The following is a 19,467-nucleotide window of genomic DNA, read 5'->3' on the forward strand; positions in this document are numbered from 1 at the left end:
GACACCTTGCTTTTCCCCCTAGAGCGAGGCCTGGCCTGGAACAATCCTTTTCTTTTGTTAATAACTTTCTTGCCCCCACCCTTCTGTACAAACCTGGCATTTTTTACAACTCCTTGGAGCACCTCGCTACTTGCTGGGGGTGCGGTGCTGCCGCCCGATTCATGAACTGTTTAATAAAACCAATTAGATCTTCAAATTTACTTGGTTTTGTTATTTAACACGCTATAAAACCCCAGGTCCCTTTCCTTGCTTTTGAGATGTTCCTCATTAACGAGTTTTCCCCATTGCAATAGCCTGGGAAAAAATTATCTCCTTAATCATCCTGTGCATTTTGCCTTTCACATGACTAAGTGGTAGAGTGTGATTAATAGGGTAGAGTGTTTAAGGTCCAGAACCTGAGCACTGTGTCCTGGTTGTTCCTCCACAGGTTACTGAGGCCCGGAGCCCTGGGACCTGGGCCCATAGGACTCGGACCCTGGCATCTCGACCCTCCCACAACTTTCTGGGGGCAGATTCCTAGAAAGGGGATGGAATGTGGACCTGGCCGATCACTGTCAGGTTCGGATTCTTACTTAGTCGCCGACTAGGGCCTCCCTGTGGCCCCAGTCCTCCCAGCCTTCTGTCTCTGGCTCTCCTTGCACTTACGTTTACCCTTGTCACTTTCTTCATAGGTCTCCTTCTCCGAGGACCGACTTTGCCCCATCTGCACCAGTGGTATCTCCCACAGAGGACCGCTAGCCGAATAGTATCTATCAGAAGGACTGTACTCCCCCGTTCCCCACCCCCCCATCTCCCCAGTGTTACCTTCTTGCACCCCTACACTTTCTCCCCATTTCCCCAGTGGTAGAGGAAGGGATCATTCCCAGTTTGCCTCCCTTCTTCCCACTAATAGTTCCCAGGGATAACTGTACTACTCCCGGTCTCCCCATGCCCAACTCCGCCGTGGTATCTTCCCACGGAGGAGTTGGTCCTGTCCTCAGCCCTACGTTGGTCCAGATCAGTTCCCATCGGACCCGCAACCACGCGCATAACTCGCGCATCACTAGCCTTTGCGCCAAGGGCCTCGCTCGTGGCAAGTTTTCAAAGTCCTCCCGAAATCCCATGTCTTCTGAACTTTCAGGGGCGCCGATCTCCGCTGTACGGAATTGGAACCTTTGAAAGATGTCTGCTCCCTGCCAAACCGGTTAATTGGCGCGGCCATTTCTCTGCCCCACCCCCCGTGCGGTCAAGGCCGCTGCGAAACCACACACGCACCGAGCTGCCACTGGCCGCAGACCCGACGGCAGCAGCGAGGGCAAGTGCGCATGCGAGGACTAGAGCCGGACCCCTCGACGGTGGGCTAAAGGCCCGAGAAAGTGGTTGTTGGAGGAACTTGAGAAACTCCAGGCGGACCTCGCCAGAATCCAGGTGGAAACCCGGAGAGTAGGGGATGGAGGGCGGACGGTTCGCTCGGAGCGGCGGGGAGACAGCGCCGGTCTGCGGGCGGAGCGGCACGTGCGAGTGCGGGCTTTGTAAAGACGCGGATTCGCCGGCGGAGTACTTGGAGGGGGGCTCTGAGCTGCGTCGTGAGAGTCTCTGGGGGCTAGGTAAGGGGGCCTCTAGGTGAGTGGGGGGGGGTCTGCCGAGTGGGGCTGTAGGGCCTGGGCTGTGTGATGGGAGGTCTCTGGAGTCAGTGACGGGGGATCTCTGGGGTGCATCATGGGGCCCGTGGGGTGAACAGTGAGGGTATTTGGGGTGATGGGGGGTGTCTGGAGTCAGTGCTGGGTGAGGGTGAGTGTTGGGAGGTCTGTGAGGACCGTGACCGAGCGGTGTTGTTGAATGATGGGGCTGTGTGGGGAAAACGAATGTTCTTTCCTGTTTTTTCTTGGCTACAGCGTGGTCACTTAACCAGTTGGCGGTTACGGACTGCTAGCCTGATGATTTGGTGAACTTTCCATTTTTCCATGTTATTACAACCTCTTCTCTTTTCTTCTCCCCCCTCTCTGCAGCTTTGCTTTTCTAGGCCACTGCCCTCTCTCCATGAGGCAGACATGACTAATTTCCAGGTAAGTTCTTGCTTGCTCCCCTCTCCCTGACCAATGTTAAAACATTTAGAGGCAAAGAAGCAGTAAGAGCACAGACTCTGGGGCCAAAATGCTCGTAACAGCTTTGTGAGCTTAGGCAGTCTCTAACTTCTCTGTAGCTTAGTTTCCCCATTTGTAAAATGATGATGATGATACCTAAGCCTTTATGGTTGTTGTGAAGATCAGCTGAGTTAATATTAAGTGTTTAGGGAGCGCCTGGGTGCCTCAGTTGGTTAAGAGTCTGCCTTTAGCTCAGGTCATGACCTCAAGGTCCTCAGATCGAGCTCTGCCTCAGCCTTCCTGCTCATCGGGGAGTGTGCTTCTCCCTCTCCCTCTGTGCTCTCTCTCAAATAAATAAATAAAATCTTTAAAAAAAATATTAAGTGTTTAGAACAATGCCTGGCACACACACATAATAAGCTTTATATATGGGTTTGACATTATTATTTATACCATAAAATGTACATGTATAAACACATGAAAAGTTAGGATTAGGGAAATAGAGTGATACCAGAGCAACGTTGAAATGTATATATGTAGGTCATAGGATCCTACATACTTAATGCTGAGCTCCAGTTCTTTTTCTGAGCTTCCTGGAAGCCGTCACATAAAGGAGAGAAACACTCACTTGTTCTATTTATCTTACCCATAGAGAGAAAGTGAGCCACTCCCTCAGAAGCAAAGATTTCCTGATGTTGAGGTTTCAAGATATTTCTCTTATGGGTCAGCCATGTCCTCATCAGCAATCTTGTGATAATCACAGGGAGACGATTGTTCTGCATGTGACTTAATATGTGTCTTCATACCAGCCAAAGGCGTCCTGCTGGGACAGAACTAAAGGGATGTCACACTTCAGGAAACCAAAGTCATGTCAGCACAAGCAGTTCTCATGTTCGGGGTCAATACAGGGATAAAATCTTAACGGTCAAGAAATAACCAGTAAACAGGGCACCTGGGGGGCTCAGTCGTTAAGCGTCTGCCTTCAGCTCGGGTCGTGATCCCAGGGTCCTGGGATCGAGCCCCACGTCAGGCTCCCTGCTCTGCGAGAAGCCTGCTTCTCCCTCTCCCACTCCCCCTGCTTGTGTTCCCTCTCTCCCTGTCTCTCTCTGTCAAATGAATAAATAAAATCTTTTAAAAAAAGAAATAACCAGTAAACCCCATACCCTTCAAGTTATTTTCCAGTATTTTTTTAAATTGAAGTATAATTTAACATACAATGTTATATTAGTTTCAAATCAACATATTGATTTGACAATTTTCTACCTTACGCAATGCTCCCCAGAGTAAGTGTAGTCACCATATGTTCCCAGACGACATTATTACAGTATTATTGACGATGTTCCCTATGCTGCACTTTTCTCTCCTTGACTTACTTATAACAGGCCGTTTGTACTTCTTAATCCCCTTTCTCTGTTTCACCCATCCTCCCACCCACCTCCCCTCCAATACGTTTTTTTTCTCATCTGGGGTTTCAGCAAAGCCGGAGTGATCCAAAGGTCTGCGTTTTTCCTTTTCAGGCTGAGAATTCATGATGTCCCTGACTATGTTCAGTTCTTTACCTTTTGCCCTTTTCTTTCTTTCTTTCTTTCTTTCTTTAATTCATTTGAGAGAGAGAGAGAGCGCACCTGCACGCACACACACACACAAGCAGGGGGAGGCGCAGAGGGAGAGGGAGAAGCATACTGTCCACTGAACTGAGTAGGGAGACCATTGCAGGGCTCGCTCCCAGGACCCTGAGATCCCGACCTGAGCCAAAGGCAGCTGCTTAACCAACTGAGCCGTGCAGCCGCCTCTCCCTTTTGCCCTTTTTAAACATGTCTATATTGTTATGTCATTTTTTCCCCTCTCCCTACAAAAGAAGTGGCACCAAAAACTCAAACTCTTTTAGGAATGTACAATCCGAAAAGAGAAAATATCTCAAGGTTTCATATCATCACTCATTCCAGATAACCAATTCTATGATGAATTTAATTTCCATCTATACCTCTCTCTGTCCCTTCTTCTTCATATTTACATACACGTAAAAGCATATTGTTGATATAGAATCCTTTGCTAAAATATGCTCATAATATACAAACTGTTTTGCACTTCCCTGTTTTCTCTTTACATAGTAATATTGATGAAGGTAGTAGGAGTAATGATAATGATAATACAGAGGATGAGGATGATCGTGATATTAGTGGCAGGAACAGAAGCTAACATGTAATGAGCCTGCACTGCACCGGGCACTCTACTAAGTACTTTATTTTATTTTATTTTTTAAGATTTTATTTATTTGTTTAACAGAGAGAGAGAGAGGGAGCACGCGCACAAGCAGGGGGAGCGGGAGGCAGAGGGAGAGGGAGAAGCAGGCTCCGCCTTGAGCAGGGCTCCATCCCAGGACCCTGGGATCATGACCTGAGCCTACATGCTGCTTAACAACTGACTGACCCACCCAGGCGCCCCCTACTCAGTACTTAATACACATGACCACCTTGGTCCTCACAACCACCCTGAGAAGTGGGTACCTTTAATATCCACATTCTACTAATGAGGAAACTGAGTCCCAGAGTGGATAAGCAAGTGGCGTGGAGTTGCAGAGCTGGTTACTGGCGTAGCTGGGATAGTCCCCACTCAGTGAATACTTGACGATAGAAGATATTTCACTGTCAAGACCAGTATCTTTAACAGCTGCATATTTTTGTCTCGTATGCATGGGCCATGATGCATAGCATGGTAGTAATCTTTCTTGTCCTCTGTCTTGTACTGTGCTGAGCATTTCTAGAATTTCTGGTTCAAAAGTTGGGCACATTTTGAACCTTCACAGACCTTGCCAAATAGCCTTTTGAAAAGTTCGTGCAAGTTTATACTCCTACTAATGAATGAAGATACCCTTCCTAATCCTTTCTGTCATATTTTTATTTTATTTTATTTTATTTATTTTTGGTAGAAAGGATGTTTCATTTATTTATTTATTTTAAAAATTTTCCTCATTCTTTTGTTTTCAGTACTTTATTTTTAAAACTTTCTGTTTTCTTTTTTCTTTTTTTAAAAGATCTTATTTATTTGAGAGAGAGAGTGAGTGAGAAAGAGACAGCATGAGAGAGAGAGAGAGAGAGAGAGAGAGAGCCGGGGGGGGGAGGGGCAGAGGGAGAAGGAGAAGCAGACTCCCCGCTGAGCCGGAGCCCAACATGGGGCTCGATCCCAGGACCCTGAGATCTGACCTGAGCCGAAGGTAGACGCTTAACTGACTGAGCCACCAAGGCGTCCCTTTTTTATTTTTTTCATCATGAGATGTGTACTCTATAATCCCCATTCCCTACTTCCCCCATTCTCTCACTTCTCTCCCCTCTGGTGACCATCAGTTTGTTCTCTATCTTAACAGTCTGTTTCTTGGTTTGTCTCTCTCTCTTTTTTTTTTCCTTTGTTCATTTGTTTTGTTTCTTATATTCCACCTATGAATGAGATCACATAGTATTTGTCTTTCTCTGACTGCCTTATTTCATTTAGCATAATACTCTAGCTCTATCTATAAATGAAAATACCCTTTCTAATTCTTTTGTCATGTTTTTAATCCTTGCCATTTGATAGTTAAAATATCTCATTTCTTTTGTTCGTGTTTATTTAGTTAGCAATGAGGTTGAGTATCTTTTCATATTCTTTCCTCTTTTGGTGAATTGTTCTTTTACGTACATTGCTCTTTTTCATGTGGGTTCTTTTTTTTTTTTTTTAAAGATTTTATTTATTTATCTGAGACAGAGAGAATGAGAGAGACAGAGAGCACATGAGAGGGGGGAGGGTCAGAGGGAGAAGCAGGCTCCCCGCCGAGCAGGGAGCCCGATGCGGGACTCCATCCCGGGACTCCAGGATCATGACCTGAGCCGAAGGCAGTCGCTCAACCAACTGAGCCACCCAGGCGCCCTGGGTTCTTTTTTTTTTTTTAAATATATTTTTTAAGTAATTTCTACACCGAAGGTGGTGCTCGAACTCACAACCCTGAGATCAACTGTCGTGTTCTACTGACTGAATCAGCCAGGTGCCCCTTGCCTGTAGGTTCATAAATCCTTTTTTTGTTCTTATATCTTTGTCTTACTATTTTTTATGGAAATATTATGGGAATACTACTTAGATAAGAATTTGGGGGGTTGGGGCGCCTGGGTGGCTCAGTCGTTGGGTGTCTGCCTTCGGCTCAGGTCGTGATCCCGGGGTCCTGGGATCGAGCCCCGCATCGGGCTCCCTGCTCTGCGGGGAAGCCTGCTTCTCCCTCTCCTACTCCCCCTGCTTGTGTTGCCTCTCTCGCTGTGTCTCTCTCTGTCAAATAAATAAATAAAATCTTTAAAAAAAAAAATTGGGGAGGTTGACATTTTGTTGAAGCATAGCATACAGAGAAAATGTATAACGTGTACACTTTCATGAATTACAAATTGGAAACACCTGTGTAACCAGTACCTGAATCAAGAAACAGAAAGTGAGAAGTCACCCAGAAGCCTCCTTCATGCCACTTCCAGTCACTATCCCCTGACTCATGGGTGATGCTTTCTGATTTCTATAAGCATAGATTATTTTTGCCTGTTCTTGAATGCCACATGGATGGAATCTTACGCTATTCTTTTGTGTCTGGCTTCTTTCAGTTATCATAATGTTTTTGAGATCCACTCTTGTCATTTTGTGTATCATTAGTTTGTTCTTTCCGTTACTGTGTACTATTCTGTTGTATAAATACATCACAGTTGTTTATCCATTCTACGGCTGGTGGATGTCTCCATTTTGGCAATTTCAAATAATACTTCTGTGGATATTCTTGGGCGCCTGGGTGGCTCAGTTGGTTAAGCGACTGCCTTCGGCTCAGGTCATGATCCTGGAGTCCCGGGATCGAGTCCCACATCCGGCTCACTGCTCAGCGAGGAGCCTGCTTCTCCCTCTGCCCCTCCCCCCTCTCATGCTCTCTATCTCATTCTCTCTCTCAAATAAATAAATAAAATCTTTAAAAAAAATACTTCTGTGGATATTCTTGTACATGTCTTGATGTGTGTGCATTTCCATTAGATATATACATAGGAGTGGGGTTGCTGGGTCCTAGGTTAGGTGTACGCTTAGCATTAATAGATTCGGCTAAAATGTTTTCCAAGGTGGCTGTACAATTTATAGTTTACTCTCACCAGCAATATATGAGAGTTCCAATTGCTCCACATCCTTGCCAACATTTGGATTTTTGGTCTTAATTTTAGCCATTCTGTTGGTATATAGTTATATTTCATTGTGGTTTAAATTCGTATTTCCCTGGTGACTAAAGATGTCGAGCACCCTTTTTTTTTTTTTTTTTAGATTTTTTATTTATTTGAGAGAGAGAGAGAGAGCACAAGCAGGGGGAGCGGCAAGCAGAGGGAGAGGGAGAAGCAGGCTCTCCGCTGAGCAGGGAGCCCGACGTGGGGCTCGATCCCAGGACCCTGGGATCATGACCTTAGCCGAAGGCAGACGCTTCACCAACTGAGCCACCCAGGCGCCCCTCGAGCACCCTTTCATATGTTTACTGGCCAATTGGATATCATCTTTTGTGAAGTATCTGTTCAAATCTTTTTCTAGTTTTTCTATGAGATTGCCTACATTTATCATCTTGATTTTTAGGAGTTCTTTATGGTTTCTATAGAATAAAAATCCTTTGCTAGAGATAGCTATTGCAGATATCTCAGAGAAAACTTTTTGGAAATTATTAAACAGTAGCCTCTCTCTGAAGAATATTCCCTTCATCTTAAAATATATCATCATTTAAATTTCTATCAAACTGATTGAATAGAAGGATGCAGTAACAGGGATCGGTGTCATTTGAGGATGTGGCTGTGGACTTCACCCAGGAGTGGAATCATCTGGAATCTTCTGAGAGGACACTTTACAGAGCTGTGATGCTAGAGAGCTATAGTCATTTGGTCTCTGTGGGTGAGCACAGCTTCCCTGAGTAATTCACAGTGTACCAGATAGGATGACTTTCCATCTCTGAAGTGTTTCAATACTTTGACCTCAAGTTCCAGGGATTCAAGATTCCTAATCCCTCTTAGACTGAATAAGGTGTTTGTATTTTCATCTCTCGTGTGAAATTTATACTTATTAAAATGTAACTTCCTAATTACCTTGAGACCGTGAAACCCACACGGATGTGCCTAAGTCATCTATCATTTCCATTACAGGGTATCCTGTTACCAAACCAGATGTGATCACCTGTTTGGAGAAGAGAGGACTCCAGATCATAGAGAAATTCCAAGTTCGAGTTATACAGGTAAATAAGAAACGGACAGATGGAGATGATGAGTAAGACCCCAGTGGGTGCATGAGGGCTGGACGTCTTTAAAAGCTGAGAGATATCTTCCTTAAGGACATGACTTTTTTTTTGCTAACTCCAAATTGTTAGTTTTGTGAGCTGTCTCATGGTGATCTTGGAATGAAGTGGTAAGGAACTGGACTACAATCTGCCTCATCCTTCTACTTATTCTCTTGGTCACCTCAGTTGTTTTCAGCCTTCCTTTTTTTTTTTTAAGAGAGCGAGAGAGCAAGAGAGAGCGAGCACGCATGCGTGCATGAGCATGTCGGGGCGGGGCAGAGGGAGAGGGAGAGAATCCCAAGTAGGCTCCATGCTCAGTGTGGAGCCTGACATGGGGCTCGATCTCATGACCCTGAGATCATGCCCTGAGCTGAAACCAAGAGTCGGATGCCTAATCGACTGAGCCACCCAGGCACCCCATTTTCAGCCTTCCTGAAAGGCTCTTCTATTTGAGTCCCCTTCCTCTAAATCCTGGATCTACTACCTTTTCAAAATCCCTTTACCCTACTCACGGCTCTCTAAACCTATTTTCACCTTCTCTCCTCCATTTTGAGGTATTTTTCTTAATCAAAGTCACTGATACTTATCATTACTTTCTTGTTCCAATTTCTGTCAGAGCAATTTGTGCTTTCTTTCCCTCAAGCTCAGAGTATAGGAGACATGTAATTTGAATTTCTTTCTGACTGGTATCTAGACCTAAAAGAAAATAAGTCAACCTTATCAGAGGTCTGCTTCTAACAAAAGGTATATTCACAGGGAATGGTTTATTCTTCTTCTTTCTGGAAGTCTGCCAAGTTGACCAGCTGGAGAGGCACCAGAAAAACCAAAATAGACACCTGAGGCAAGCTACATCCATTAGAGAGAAAAATGTGACTAAGGAGTGAGATCATGAAAATAATGGATTTGTAAACCCACTTCCACAGAGCACACGGGTGGTTTCTGCATTACACACACTCTATATATAGGACTCCTATGGGAAAAGTTTTTTTTTTTAAATTTTTTATTTAGGGACACCTGGGTTGCTCAGTCGGTTAAGTATCTGGCTTCGGGTCAGGTCATGATCCCAGGGTCCTGGAATCGAGTCCCATATTGGGCTCCTTGCTCAGCGGGGAGCCTGCTTCTCCCTCTGCCTGCAGCTCTCCCTCTCTCTGTCAAATAAATAAAAAAGAGACAGAGAGAGAGTGCACACAAGCAGGGGGAGTGGCAAGCAGAGGGAGAGGGAGAGGCAGACTCCCCGCTGAGCAAGGAGCCTGATGTGGGCTTGATCCCAGGACCCTGGGATCATGACCCGAGCTGAAGGCAGATGCCCAACCAACCGAGTGCAGTCAAGATTTTGGCTTTTTTTCTATGTGTGGACCTCCCCCCTTTCTGGGCTTGATCACGCAGTCTTCCCGGAAATGCTATGAGCTACCTAATTGGTTTTTAGATCTACTTTTTACTTAAATTCAACAGAGTTTATTTTTGCTGCCTTTTTTTTTTTTTAAAGATTTTATTTATTTATTTGACTGAGAGAGACACAGCGAGAGAGGGAACACAAGCAGGGGGAGTGGGAGAGGGAGAAGCAGGCTTCCCGCTGAGCAGGGAGCCCGATGTGGGGCTTGATCCCAGGACCCTGGGATCATGACCTGAGCCGAAGGCAGACGCTTAATGACTGAGCCACCCAGGCACTCCTATTTTTGCTGCTTTTGATGAATACAGGAATCAGTACCTAGAGTGATGGCACCCTTTATGGATCCCCAGGGAAATGTGAAATTTGGCCATCTAGGCCGGTTGGGGCTGAAGGCAGGAGAAATCAAACTGGCATGATGGAAGGGGGCTCGGTCATTCTCACACTGGTGGATATCTGCTTTAATGATCATCTGTGCTTACCCTGGATGAAGTAAACACTGAAAACAAGGCTTTGGGTAGCTGAATATCCACCCCCAATCAAAAAGTACAAAAGACATGAGGGACTGCTTCCTCACAGTGGTGGCTGCTTCTGATGGGGCTGGTACAGAGAGAAAGAAAGGCAAGTTTAAATTCCTAAATTCTCTGCCCAAGACACAGACCCAAATCCAGGCATTCTATAAGAAAGAAATTACTACACTGTGCATCCATTGAATTCCTGGCCTAAATTCCCACTCTGTCATTCGAAATTTAGGATTAATTGTGAAAGAGGGAGTGGGAGGCCGAGTGTCAGAATAGGGAGATATGGGAGGATGTGGGAGAATGTGAACACTTTAATTCCCACTGAGTATCCTGTGTAAGCTGAAACCAATCTTATTTTCCCTGGAGAGACTGTATCTACCTTAATTGAAGACCTTGTAGTGACTTCTACTGAGAGTGATGCTTTTTAAGGAAAGCCAATTTTCATAGCCCCTCATCCCACCCTTCCATCTCCGGACCTATAACTGCCTTGTGCACCAAGCACTTTATGTGCTTTCCAAACATTCAGTCATTTAATTCTCCCAACAATCCCATGAAATAGTTGCTACCATTATCAGCCTCATTTTGCCAAGGAGGAAACGGAGGCCCAGAGAAATGAAATGCCTTGCCCGGAGCAGCAGAGCTCCTAAGTGGTAGAGATGGTAGAGAAGCTATGCTCTTACCTTCACCCCGAGCGATACGGTGTCCCTGATTAGAGCTTTGAATGTATGCGGGAAGTGATTACATGGGGGTTCCTCCAGGCATTGGAAAAATGAAGAGAGTTAGGCATCAGAGGACTCTTGCATTGCTTATAGATACCGTTCTTTATTAAATCCACAGAAGAAAGAAAAGAAAGGAAAAGAAAATTTCTACTTCTGGGAAACTGAATCATGAATTATTAGTTTTCTTTGAGACAGCTTTGTCATGCATATTGCACTCCTTGAGCCATTCAGATAAATCATGGCCAGAACAGTGCCGGGTCCATGAATCCCTGGGAAATGAAGGGAGAGAAGGAGGGTGAAGTGGACAGGCTGATAGGGTGGCAGTGCCATGATCCCCGCTGCCCAAGGTCCAGGCCGCCCCTACGAACTTACCAAGCAGTCATACCATTCCCTGAGGACACCACCTTCCCGGCACACAAGGTATCATCCAGAATATGGCGGTTGAGCAGGTCTACGGGGGGAGGGAAGAAAGGGACATAGTGATCTGGTGCACTGGGGACAGGGTGACAGTGTATGGTAGGCCCAGGGGTTCTGCATTCCTTGGAGCCTGAATAACTTCAACCACTACACTGACTGATTCTAGATGACCTTGATTCTCTTGTCGGCTGGTTATGAATTACCTCAACCGCCATGTTGGCTGGTTCTGTAGAACCTTAACTCACGTTGACAGATCCTGGATGATCTTTTTTTTTTTTTTAAGATTTTATTTATTTATTTGACAGAGACACAGTGAGAGAGGGAACACAAGCAGGGGGAGTGGGAGAAGGAGAAGCAGGCTTCCCGCGGAGCAGGGAGCCCAATGCGGGGCTCGATCCCAGGACCCCGGGATCATGACCTGAGCTGAAGGCAGACAGCTAATGACTGAGCCACCCAGGTGCCCCCAGATCCTGGATGATCTTGATTCATTTTGCCTGGTTATGAATATCCTCAACCATCATATTGCCTGGTCCTAACAACCTCAAACTCTATGTTGGCCAGTTCTGGATGACTTCAGTTGTAATTTTGTGTGGTTATGGATGATCTCAACTGCAACAGCAGCTGGTCTGACATCACCTTAACCACCAGGTCGGCTGGTTGGGAAGCTACTCAGCTGCAAGTTTGGTCAGTCTTGGTGACTTCAAACACTGTGTTGTCCGGTCTTGGATAACCTCAGCTGCCACTTTGGTAACAAATGACCTCAGTCTCCATGCTGGTTAGTTCCATTCAACCTCAGGTATCATGGTGCTTGGTTCTAGATGATCCCAACTGCTCAACCAGGGCGACCTTCACTGCCATTCTGACTGGTTAATGATCTCAACTGCCATGTTGACCAGTCCTGGACAACCTCAGTTGCCATTTTGACCAGTTACAAATAATTCCACCCTCCATGTTGACCATTCCAGGACCTCAACTTCCATTATAGCTGATCCTGGACTACCTCAACTTCTATGTTGGCTCAAAGTGAACAACCTTAACCTTTATTTTAGCTAGTCTTGAGAAACCTTACTATTCATGTTACCCTGTCCTAGACAGCTTCAACCTCTGTGGTGGCTGGTCTTGGACAACCTCAACCTTCAAGCTGGCCAATCCTGGGTAACCCCTTCTGTTACTTTAGCAGGACTTGGACATCCTCAACCTCCATTTGGCCTGGACCCTAATAACCTCAGTCCCCATTTTGGTCTGTCTTGGACAACCTCAAGCACCATTTTGGCCAACCCTGAACAACTACCGCAATTAAATTTTGTCCTCAATACCACCACACTCTTGTCTGGAAAGCTCTCTCCTTTCTGCACAGGTAACTCCTTATTTCGGTTCCCACAGCCAGATAATGTGTTTCTTCCCTCAGGGCCTGAACAACCTCAACGCCAAATCAGGACAATCTCCCCCTCCATTCCACATGGAGGTAAGTTTCCGGTTTTCTGAGTCCCCGAAAACTGCAGCCTCCATTCTCGGGGAGGTATAGGACTTCCGAGCCCTCCTGACCTGGACAGCATCTCAGCGTAGTTGGTAAGGATACGGGATGGATGGTGTCTCTAACAGCCCAGGCAAATGTGCTCTTTTCCTTGTCATTTTTCTGCTGGTTACTGGAGGTTATGGCTTAGGCAACCTTGAACTCTGTGTGTTGGGCAGTGAGGCCAGGCAGGGCTTCGGGGTGTCCCCAGCGCTGCCTCACCTGGACACTCGATGTGACAGAGGTTCTGGGTGGGTGTAATACCATCGTTTCGCCACCAGGTGGAGTTCAGCTGGAAAATGCCGTATTTGCTGCTGCGGTCAGGATTGTGGCCCACGAAGCAGGTGTCAAAGCCACTCTCACGGTGTGCCATGCACAGCCCTGGGGCAGGGAGGGGGTAGGTAGGAGGTAGGCATGAGTCCTGGGACTAGGGGATGGTAGGATAAGGGGAGGGGACAGGGATCGTTGTCATCCCAGTTGTGGGGCTGATGATCTTGGTTTGGTGGTGGTGGTGGTGTTGGTGATTCTGGTGAGACACGAGGGATGGCGGGGTGATAGTATTCGTGATGACTTTGATGGTAGTGATGGTGTTGCTGGTAGACATGCGGGTGATGGTTGGGAAGGCAATGATGGTAAGGACATTAGAGTCCGTCAGTCAGGGGATGGCCGAGAGGATCATGCCCTGGCCTAGGGAGGTCATAGATGAGAAGGGGGGCCTGGGTCTGAGTGTGGTGGGCAGCTCGGGGTGTGGGTGGGACTTGGGGCAGCTGGAGTCTCACAGTCTCCAATGCTGTAGCCCTTGAAGCCACTGAGGCCCACCTTCTTCAGCTTCATTGCCAGTTCACAGCGTTCATAGATCTTCGCATCCACGGCGGCGACCATCAGTGTGGCCAGAGTCACCGCCACAGTGACCCAGGTCTGCATTATAACATGCATAGGCCCTCCTAGCCAACTCTTCGCTCCAGACTCAAATGCTGCCCTGTTCAGAACTAGGGGCATTCCGGACCTCTGGGCTCTATGAGCAAATACCATGTAATAGATTCTGGAACACAGAAGCCAGAGGGCTCACTGTCTTTCCAAGTGCCACCTCTGTTAGAGACGGACACACAAGGGAAAAGAAAGATACTGACCTATACACAAAGATGGGAGGAGGCAAAACCAGGGAGAAACCCTGAGATGTCAGAAAGAGATGCAGGAAGAGAGGGGCTGGAGACTCAGAGATAGGACTCAGGCCCTGGGCCTCACGATCAGCCCACATTCCCCCACTTTCCTTAACACAGTGCCACTCCACTGTTTTTAATCATGCTCTACCACTTGGTTCCCTCCATTTCCACTCACTCTGCCCCTCGTCACCTCCATTCCCCCCACTCTGCTCAGCAGCCAGCTCTGTTCACTACATTGTGCCTCCTACCACCTCGATTTCTCACGCTCTGCACAATATGGCCACCATGCCCTCGTCTTCTGCCCCTCGTTACCTCCATTTACCCATTCTTGGCACCTCCTTCACTTCACTTACTATGCACAGTTCCACGCTAATTTCCTGGAATCTGGCCCACGTTCACCCCATTCAATCACACTCTGCCCTCCGTTACATATTATACACGACACACGACATAGAGATGCGCCCTCTACTGTTGCTTCACCTCCATTCTTGTTCCAGCTTTTCATCCCTACCCCCCCCCCACCCGGTTCACTTACACTGTCTCTCGGCCACTACCCTTCGTTCACGCTGGGCCTCGTATTGCCACAACTCCTTAACCCTCTCCTTACATGGCCCCAATTCTCTCATGTCGTATTCCTTCACCTCCATTCACTCTCAGACTCTCGTTTTCTACTTTTCCCCTCCACTTCTTGACACCGCACGAAGTGACTCCCATTCACTCTCACGTGGCCCACGCTTCAGCTTGCTTCATGGACTCTGGGCCTCATTCTCTCCCTCACTCTCTCTCTTGCGGCCCTTTCTTCACCTTTATTCTCTCCAGCGCTGCTCCCATGTTTACCCCCATTCCCCGTATTCCTCCCAAACACTAGCCCAAGTTACCTGCAGATTCTCATTCTCTGCTCGCTCAGCCCCATTCCTCACTTTCTCTTCATTGACTCCATTTACTCTCACTCACTCACTGCCTCTCATTCATCGAAATGATCTCATTCATTGAAACTCATTTCCTGTGTGACCCCTAGTTCCCTCTTACCACCCCGTTCTGCGCCTGATCTCATGTCTAGTTTCCGTTCATTCAGTCACACTCTGCCTTGAATTCACTGGGCCCCATGTTCCCCCACTTTATTCACTTGGGGCCATGTGACCTTCGTCTTTCCCTTTGGCTCACAATACCCACAGTGACTCACCTTCTTCTCTTTGCTTCTATTCTCTCTCACTCTGCCCAACAGGCACATGCGGCAGATCCTTCACCTGGACTGATTGATACTGGGATCCCTGGACATGCCTGGAGCCCCGCATCACCCCTCTCTAATCCCAGTCTGCCCCTCATTCACCTCTAGCCACTCCATTTCTCCCTTAGAGTGTCGCCACTCGAAACTCAGCCTGATTCACATACTCACATTCTACCATGTATACGTCTTCAGTCCCTCTTCTGTCCCTTGTACTCCCCATTCTTCCCTCCATGCCCCACATTACCTCCATTCACTCCCACATTCCCCCTAAATTCACCTCTCTCACTCTTAACATGCCCCATAAACCATCGTTTATTCGCACTCTGGTCCTTAGTGCTCAAAACAACTTGCACTCTCCTGCTTTATCAAGTCCATTCATCTTCACCTCCTTGAATTGCTCCATTCACTCAGTCTGCTCCCACTTTCACTTTTGGTCACTTTAGCCCGTGCCTCATTTTCCCATCATTTACTCAGTCTCATCCATAATCTCCAATTAATTCAAAATCGAATGCATGGTCATTCCCTCGTGCAACTCCACACTACCCCCTTTGACTCCACTCTATTCATTCACCTCCCTCCCAACACCCTCTGTCTCTCCTTGCCCCCATTAACTCCCAATCTGCCCTTCATTCGCCATTATTCACCCCTGCCTGTCCCATATGTCTCCCATTTAGTGACACTCGCATTGGCCAAGACAGTAAATTCTGACATATTGTTCAGGATTCATATACCAGTGATGGTATACTACAAATACCAGAATGGAAGTGGATTCCTCTCTTGGAAGCAGGTAGTTCAGGGCTAGCATGCTAGCTTCAAGGTCACCAGAGAAGTGGCTTGTGTGCTTTTGCTCTGACAAACTCACCTGCTGCCTTATGGTCCCAAATCACTGCTCACAATTGGCCCCACTTCTGTAGTTTTGATGAAATGTATCTTTTATTTTAAAGTAAGTTCTCCACCCAGTGTGAGGCTTGAACTCCTGGCCCTAAGATCAAGAGTCACATGCTCTACCAACTGGGCTAGCCAGATACCCCTTGATGAAATGTATCTTAAGAACAATTGTGGTGGGGGCGCCTGGGTGGCTCAGTCGTTATGCGTCTGCCTTCGGCTCAGGTCATGAGCCCAGGGTCCTGGGATCGAGTCCCACATAGGGCTCCCTGCTCTGCGGGAAGCCTGCTTCTCCCTCTCCCATTCCCCCTGCTTGTGTTCCTGCTCTCGCTCTCTCTCTGTCAAATAAATAAATAAAATCTTAAAAAAAAAAAAAAAAGAACAATTGTGGTGATGACTCACTGGTGAGGTGGGGGACCTGTGGGTGGGAGTGTCACCTTGTAGAGACTCTGTGGTGGTACCAGCTACTGTCAGCTTCCCATACCCCTTCACCTAGCTACCTGTGGCTTAGACCGTTATATGAGGAGGTTGCACCTGCAGAGACTGATGGCAGAAGATGCCCAGGACATAGTGGGAGGCCTCGCTCCTCAGCGCAGAAAAGCTGGTCTCACAGAGCTTGTGGATGTGCACTGTGAACCCTGGGACAGTTTTTGAGGGGCTGTATCACTGGCTCAGGGACATTTCTGGAGCTGGCAATCACTGTACCCCAATAGCCACCAACCCTAAAGGATCCTCTCTATACACAGGGGGGTGTGTGTGTGTACAAAGTGGTGGGGGAATGATGTTTGTTAAGATAGAAGAGGCCAGGCTGGGATGAGCCCTACAGGTCCAGTCTTCCTATTTCCCACCTTCGAATGCATTCAGAGAGAACGGACATGTTTTGTACCCAAGAAGTGCTTATCCTTCAGGGAGCAAGAGATAGGAGCTATTCCTCTGTTTTCTCTCTTTGCTTTGTCTGCCAAGAAGCTCCATCGAGATTTCTGGTAAAAACATTCCTTGCTAGTTTTAATGGTTCTGGGATGAGGACCCGCTGATACTTTCTGGAAGTTCTGTGGGATAGTGAATAAACAAAAGAAGAATATTATTGGGTAGAAGTTAAGGATCCAACCTTGGGAAACTGTGTGACCTTGGGCAAGTTACTTAGTCTCTCTGGGACTCAGTTTCCTCCTCTGACAAGTGGAGGCCATGGGACTGTTCACAGATAGTGGGGACTGAGTGAGGCAGGTCATATCATGTGCTTCACACGGTGTGTGGCACACAGGAGCTACTGAGCTAGGTCTGAGCCCCCATTATCACTTGCTGGGCCTATTGGCAGAAGCCACACTGTTTTTCCTGCTTTCGCCCTTGCCCTCTGTTGTCGTTCTCCAAAGCAGCCTGCAGGTTATCTTTGAATTTTTTCCTTTTTATTAACAAAAGCTTAATACATATAGATGCCTAATTTTATTTAAATAATAATACTAAAACATGTAGCACTTGCTATGTGCCAAGCATTGTTCTAAGTCTTTACAATTATCAGTTCATTTGTCATCGTCCCTATTTTATAGATGAGGAAGAGAAGAGTTCTGCCCTAGTTACAAAGCTCCTAGGTAGGGGTTTGAAGCCAGGTTGTCTCCATCATGCTTGTTTGGTTCTGGCTTCTTCCTTGCTATATTCCCAATGTCTAGAATACTGTCTGTCATACAGGAGATGCTTAAGCAAATCCCTGTGAAGCTCATGTTCTAGTGGTGCAAGACTCGCAATAAACAAGAATGCGAGATTGCTTCTGATGGGTCTTTAAAAAATCTTATCCCTCTTATGGCTTCCCATTCTGTCTAGAGTGAAGCATGAGCTCTGTTCTTGGCAGAGGAGGCCCTACGGCATCTGGCCCCCCACCCACTTCTCCCTCCCTCACACCTCCTACGCTCCCAACACACTGCCAGTTTCCATTCCTCCAACACGCCGAATTGGGTCCCACTTCCGGGCCTTTGCAACAGCCGTGCCCTCCACCAGAAAGCTCTTTGCTTCGGCTGTTTGTGGGGCCGGCTCCTTTTGGTCAGCCAAATTGTCACCTCCGACGAAAGGATTTCGTTCCCGCCCATCCAGAGAAAGCAACCCGTCAGCCACTGCTTAACACATTCCCTTCACCCCGGGGTGTGTGCGTCCTAGGGCCCCGTTTATTTTTATCCTTCAGCTTGTTTGTATGCCGTCCTTCAAAACTCCCAGCTCTAGCCAGTGGATGGAGCCAGTGTGACCTTTCCCTACCTCTCCGCCTTTGTGCACGCTGGGCGATTCGGCCACGCATCCCGTCTTCCTATTCAATTACACCTGTAAACCCGACGCTGCCCTTCGGGTTCAAGACCCCAAATTCCGGCCTGCCAGAACTTTCCTCAATTGGGCAGTTCCCCTCCCCGCCACAAGCAAAATGCTTTTCGAGGTCTCGGGAATGACGGTCTCCGCTGAACAAAGTAAACACCTGCTCCACACGGCAGCCCTCGAGGTGTAGAGCCCTGGTGGGCGCGGCCATCTCAAAGCAGGGACCGCGCGAGCGCGGCCATCTTCCCTCCGCGCAGGCGCCGCGGCCCCGCCGCGTTCGCGTGGGGCCGGCGGGAGGGGGGCGGGAGGGGGCCCGGTGTTGACTATTGGCGGACGCGGGCTCAAAGCCCCCACTGAGCGTGCGCACACCCAGCTGCTGCAGCCCTGTGGGCTGCGGAGCCCGAGTTGGTCCCGAAGCGGAAGTGCTTCTTAGGGCCAGGTCTTGTACTGGTCTCCTCTGCAGTGAGCAGAAAATCTATTGTCGAGAGGGTGAGAGAGAGAGAGAGAGAGGGAGAGGGGTTGAGAGGGCGAGTGCTAGAGGTGGTGGGCTGAGTGATGGGGAGTTCTGGGGGGAACGAATGGAGGGGGATGTGGGGGGGCGGTCATTGATGTGGGGAGTTGTGGGGTGAGTGATGGGAGACCGAATGAAGGTCTGTGCGCACGATGGTGGACAAAGTTATGGTACTAGTCGGGGTTGAATGGGGCTTGTTAAACGCTGACTTCTACACATTTTCCAGCACAGTGACCTGCGCTAAGGGTTCATACGCACTCCTCAGGTCCCTCCTTAGGCGCGCCCCACCTCTCCCTGTGCCCCTCTCCCCTTGCCCACGCCCCCAGGTAGGGGCCTGGTGTGAATGCTCCAGCCGAAGTGAATCTGCACCCGAAGGCTTCCTTCTGGCTCCTGGGCAAGCCGGCCCCAGTGAGGTGAGGAGAAGAAAGAGGCACCTGAGAGGACTCACCTCAGAGCTTAGAGCTTGGGGTTTGGGG

The 19,467-nt window shown here is 47.9% G+C and overlaps 3 protein-coding genes and 2 long non-coding RNA genes across 11 annotated transcripts in view; 3 read left to right on the forward strand and 2 right to left on the reverse strand.

The window, feature by feature from the left end:
• The window catches only part of LOC115940541 (uncharacterized), a 127,127-nt gene that overhangs the window by 43,878 nt on the left and 63,782 nt on the right, over positions 1-19,467 (reverse strand). The gene's annotated exons all lie outside the window — the stretch shown is intronic.
• The window catches only part of ZNF630 (zinc finger protein 630), a 265,177-nt gene that overhangs the window by 34,292 nt on the left and 211,418 nt on the right, over positions 1-19,467 (forward strand). The window lies entirely within an intron of this gene.
• On the forward strand, positions 1,916-13,150 carry LOC145717936 (uncharacterized). Its single transcript, XR_014141465.1, has 3 exons — positions 1,916-2,045; positions 8,225-8,313; positions 12,808-13,150. It is a non-coding gene; the product is annotated as an uncharacterized LOC145717936 (long non-coding RNA).
• LOC115938996 (sperm acrosome-associated protein 5-like) lies at positions 11,066-18,739 on the reverse strand. 2 transcript variants are annotated; one of them, XM_081809384.1, is made up of 4 exons: positions 13,692-17,007; positions 13,135-13,293; positions 11,355-11,433; positions 11,066-11,251 (listed from the first exon to the last, which is right to left on the reverse strand). In XM_081809384.1, the coding sequence occupies exons 1-4, from the start codon at positions 13,942-13,944 to the stop codon at positions 11,149-11,151; spliced, it is 594 nt and encodes a 197-aa protein (XP_081665510.1). In that variant the 5' UTR covers positions 13,945-17,007; the 3' UTR covers positions 11,066-11,148. The 2 variants fall into 2 exon arrangements, 1 of the variants encoding a protein (XP_081665510.1); XR_014141453.1 differs by lacking the exons at positions 11,066-11,251; positions 13,135-13,293; positions 13,692-17,007 and adding exons at positions 17,075-17,237; positions 18,430-18,739 and having other exon boundaries at positions 11,358-11,433.
• LOC115942702 (zinc finger protein 182-like) overlaps positions 18,826-19,467 on the forward strand; it is a 24,798-nt gene continuing 24,156 nt past the window's right edge. Inside the window, exons 1-2 of one of the 5 annotated variants that reach the window (XM_081809380.1) lie at positions 18,826-18,969; positions 19,218-19,404. The gene's annotated coding sequence lies outside the window, so the exon portion shown is untranslated. The remainder of the gene's footprint in view (positions 18,970-19,217; positions 19,405-19,467) is intronic. The other 4 variants (XR_014141452.1, XR_014141451.1, XR_014141449.1 and 1 more) reach the window with 4 other exon arrangements.

The sequence above is a fragment of the Leptonychotes weddellii genome, chromosome X (genome assembly GCF_054177405.1).
Source record: "Leptonychotes weddellii isolate Sample4059 chromosome X, ASM5417740v2, whole genome shotgun sequence".
Taxonomy (NCBI): domain Eukaryota; kingdom Metazoa; phylum Chordata; class Mammalia; order Carnivora; family Phocidae; genus Leptonychotes; species Leptonychotes weddellii.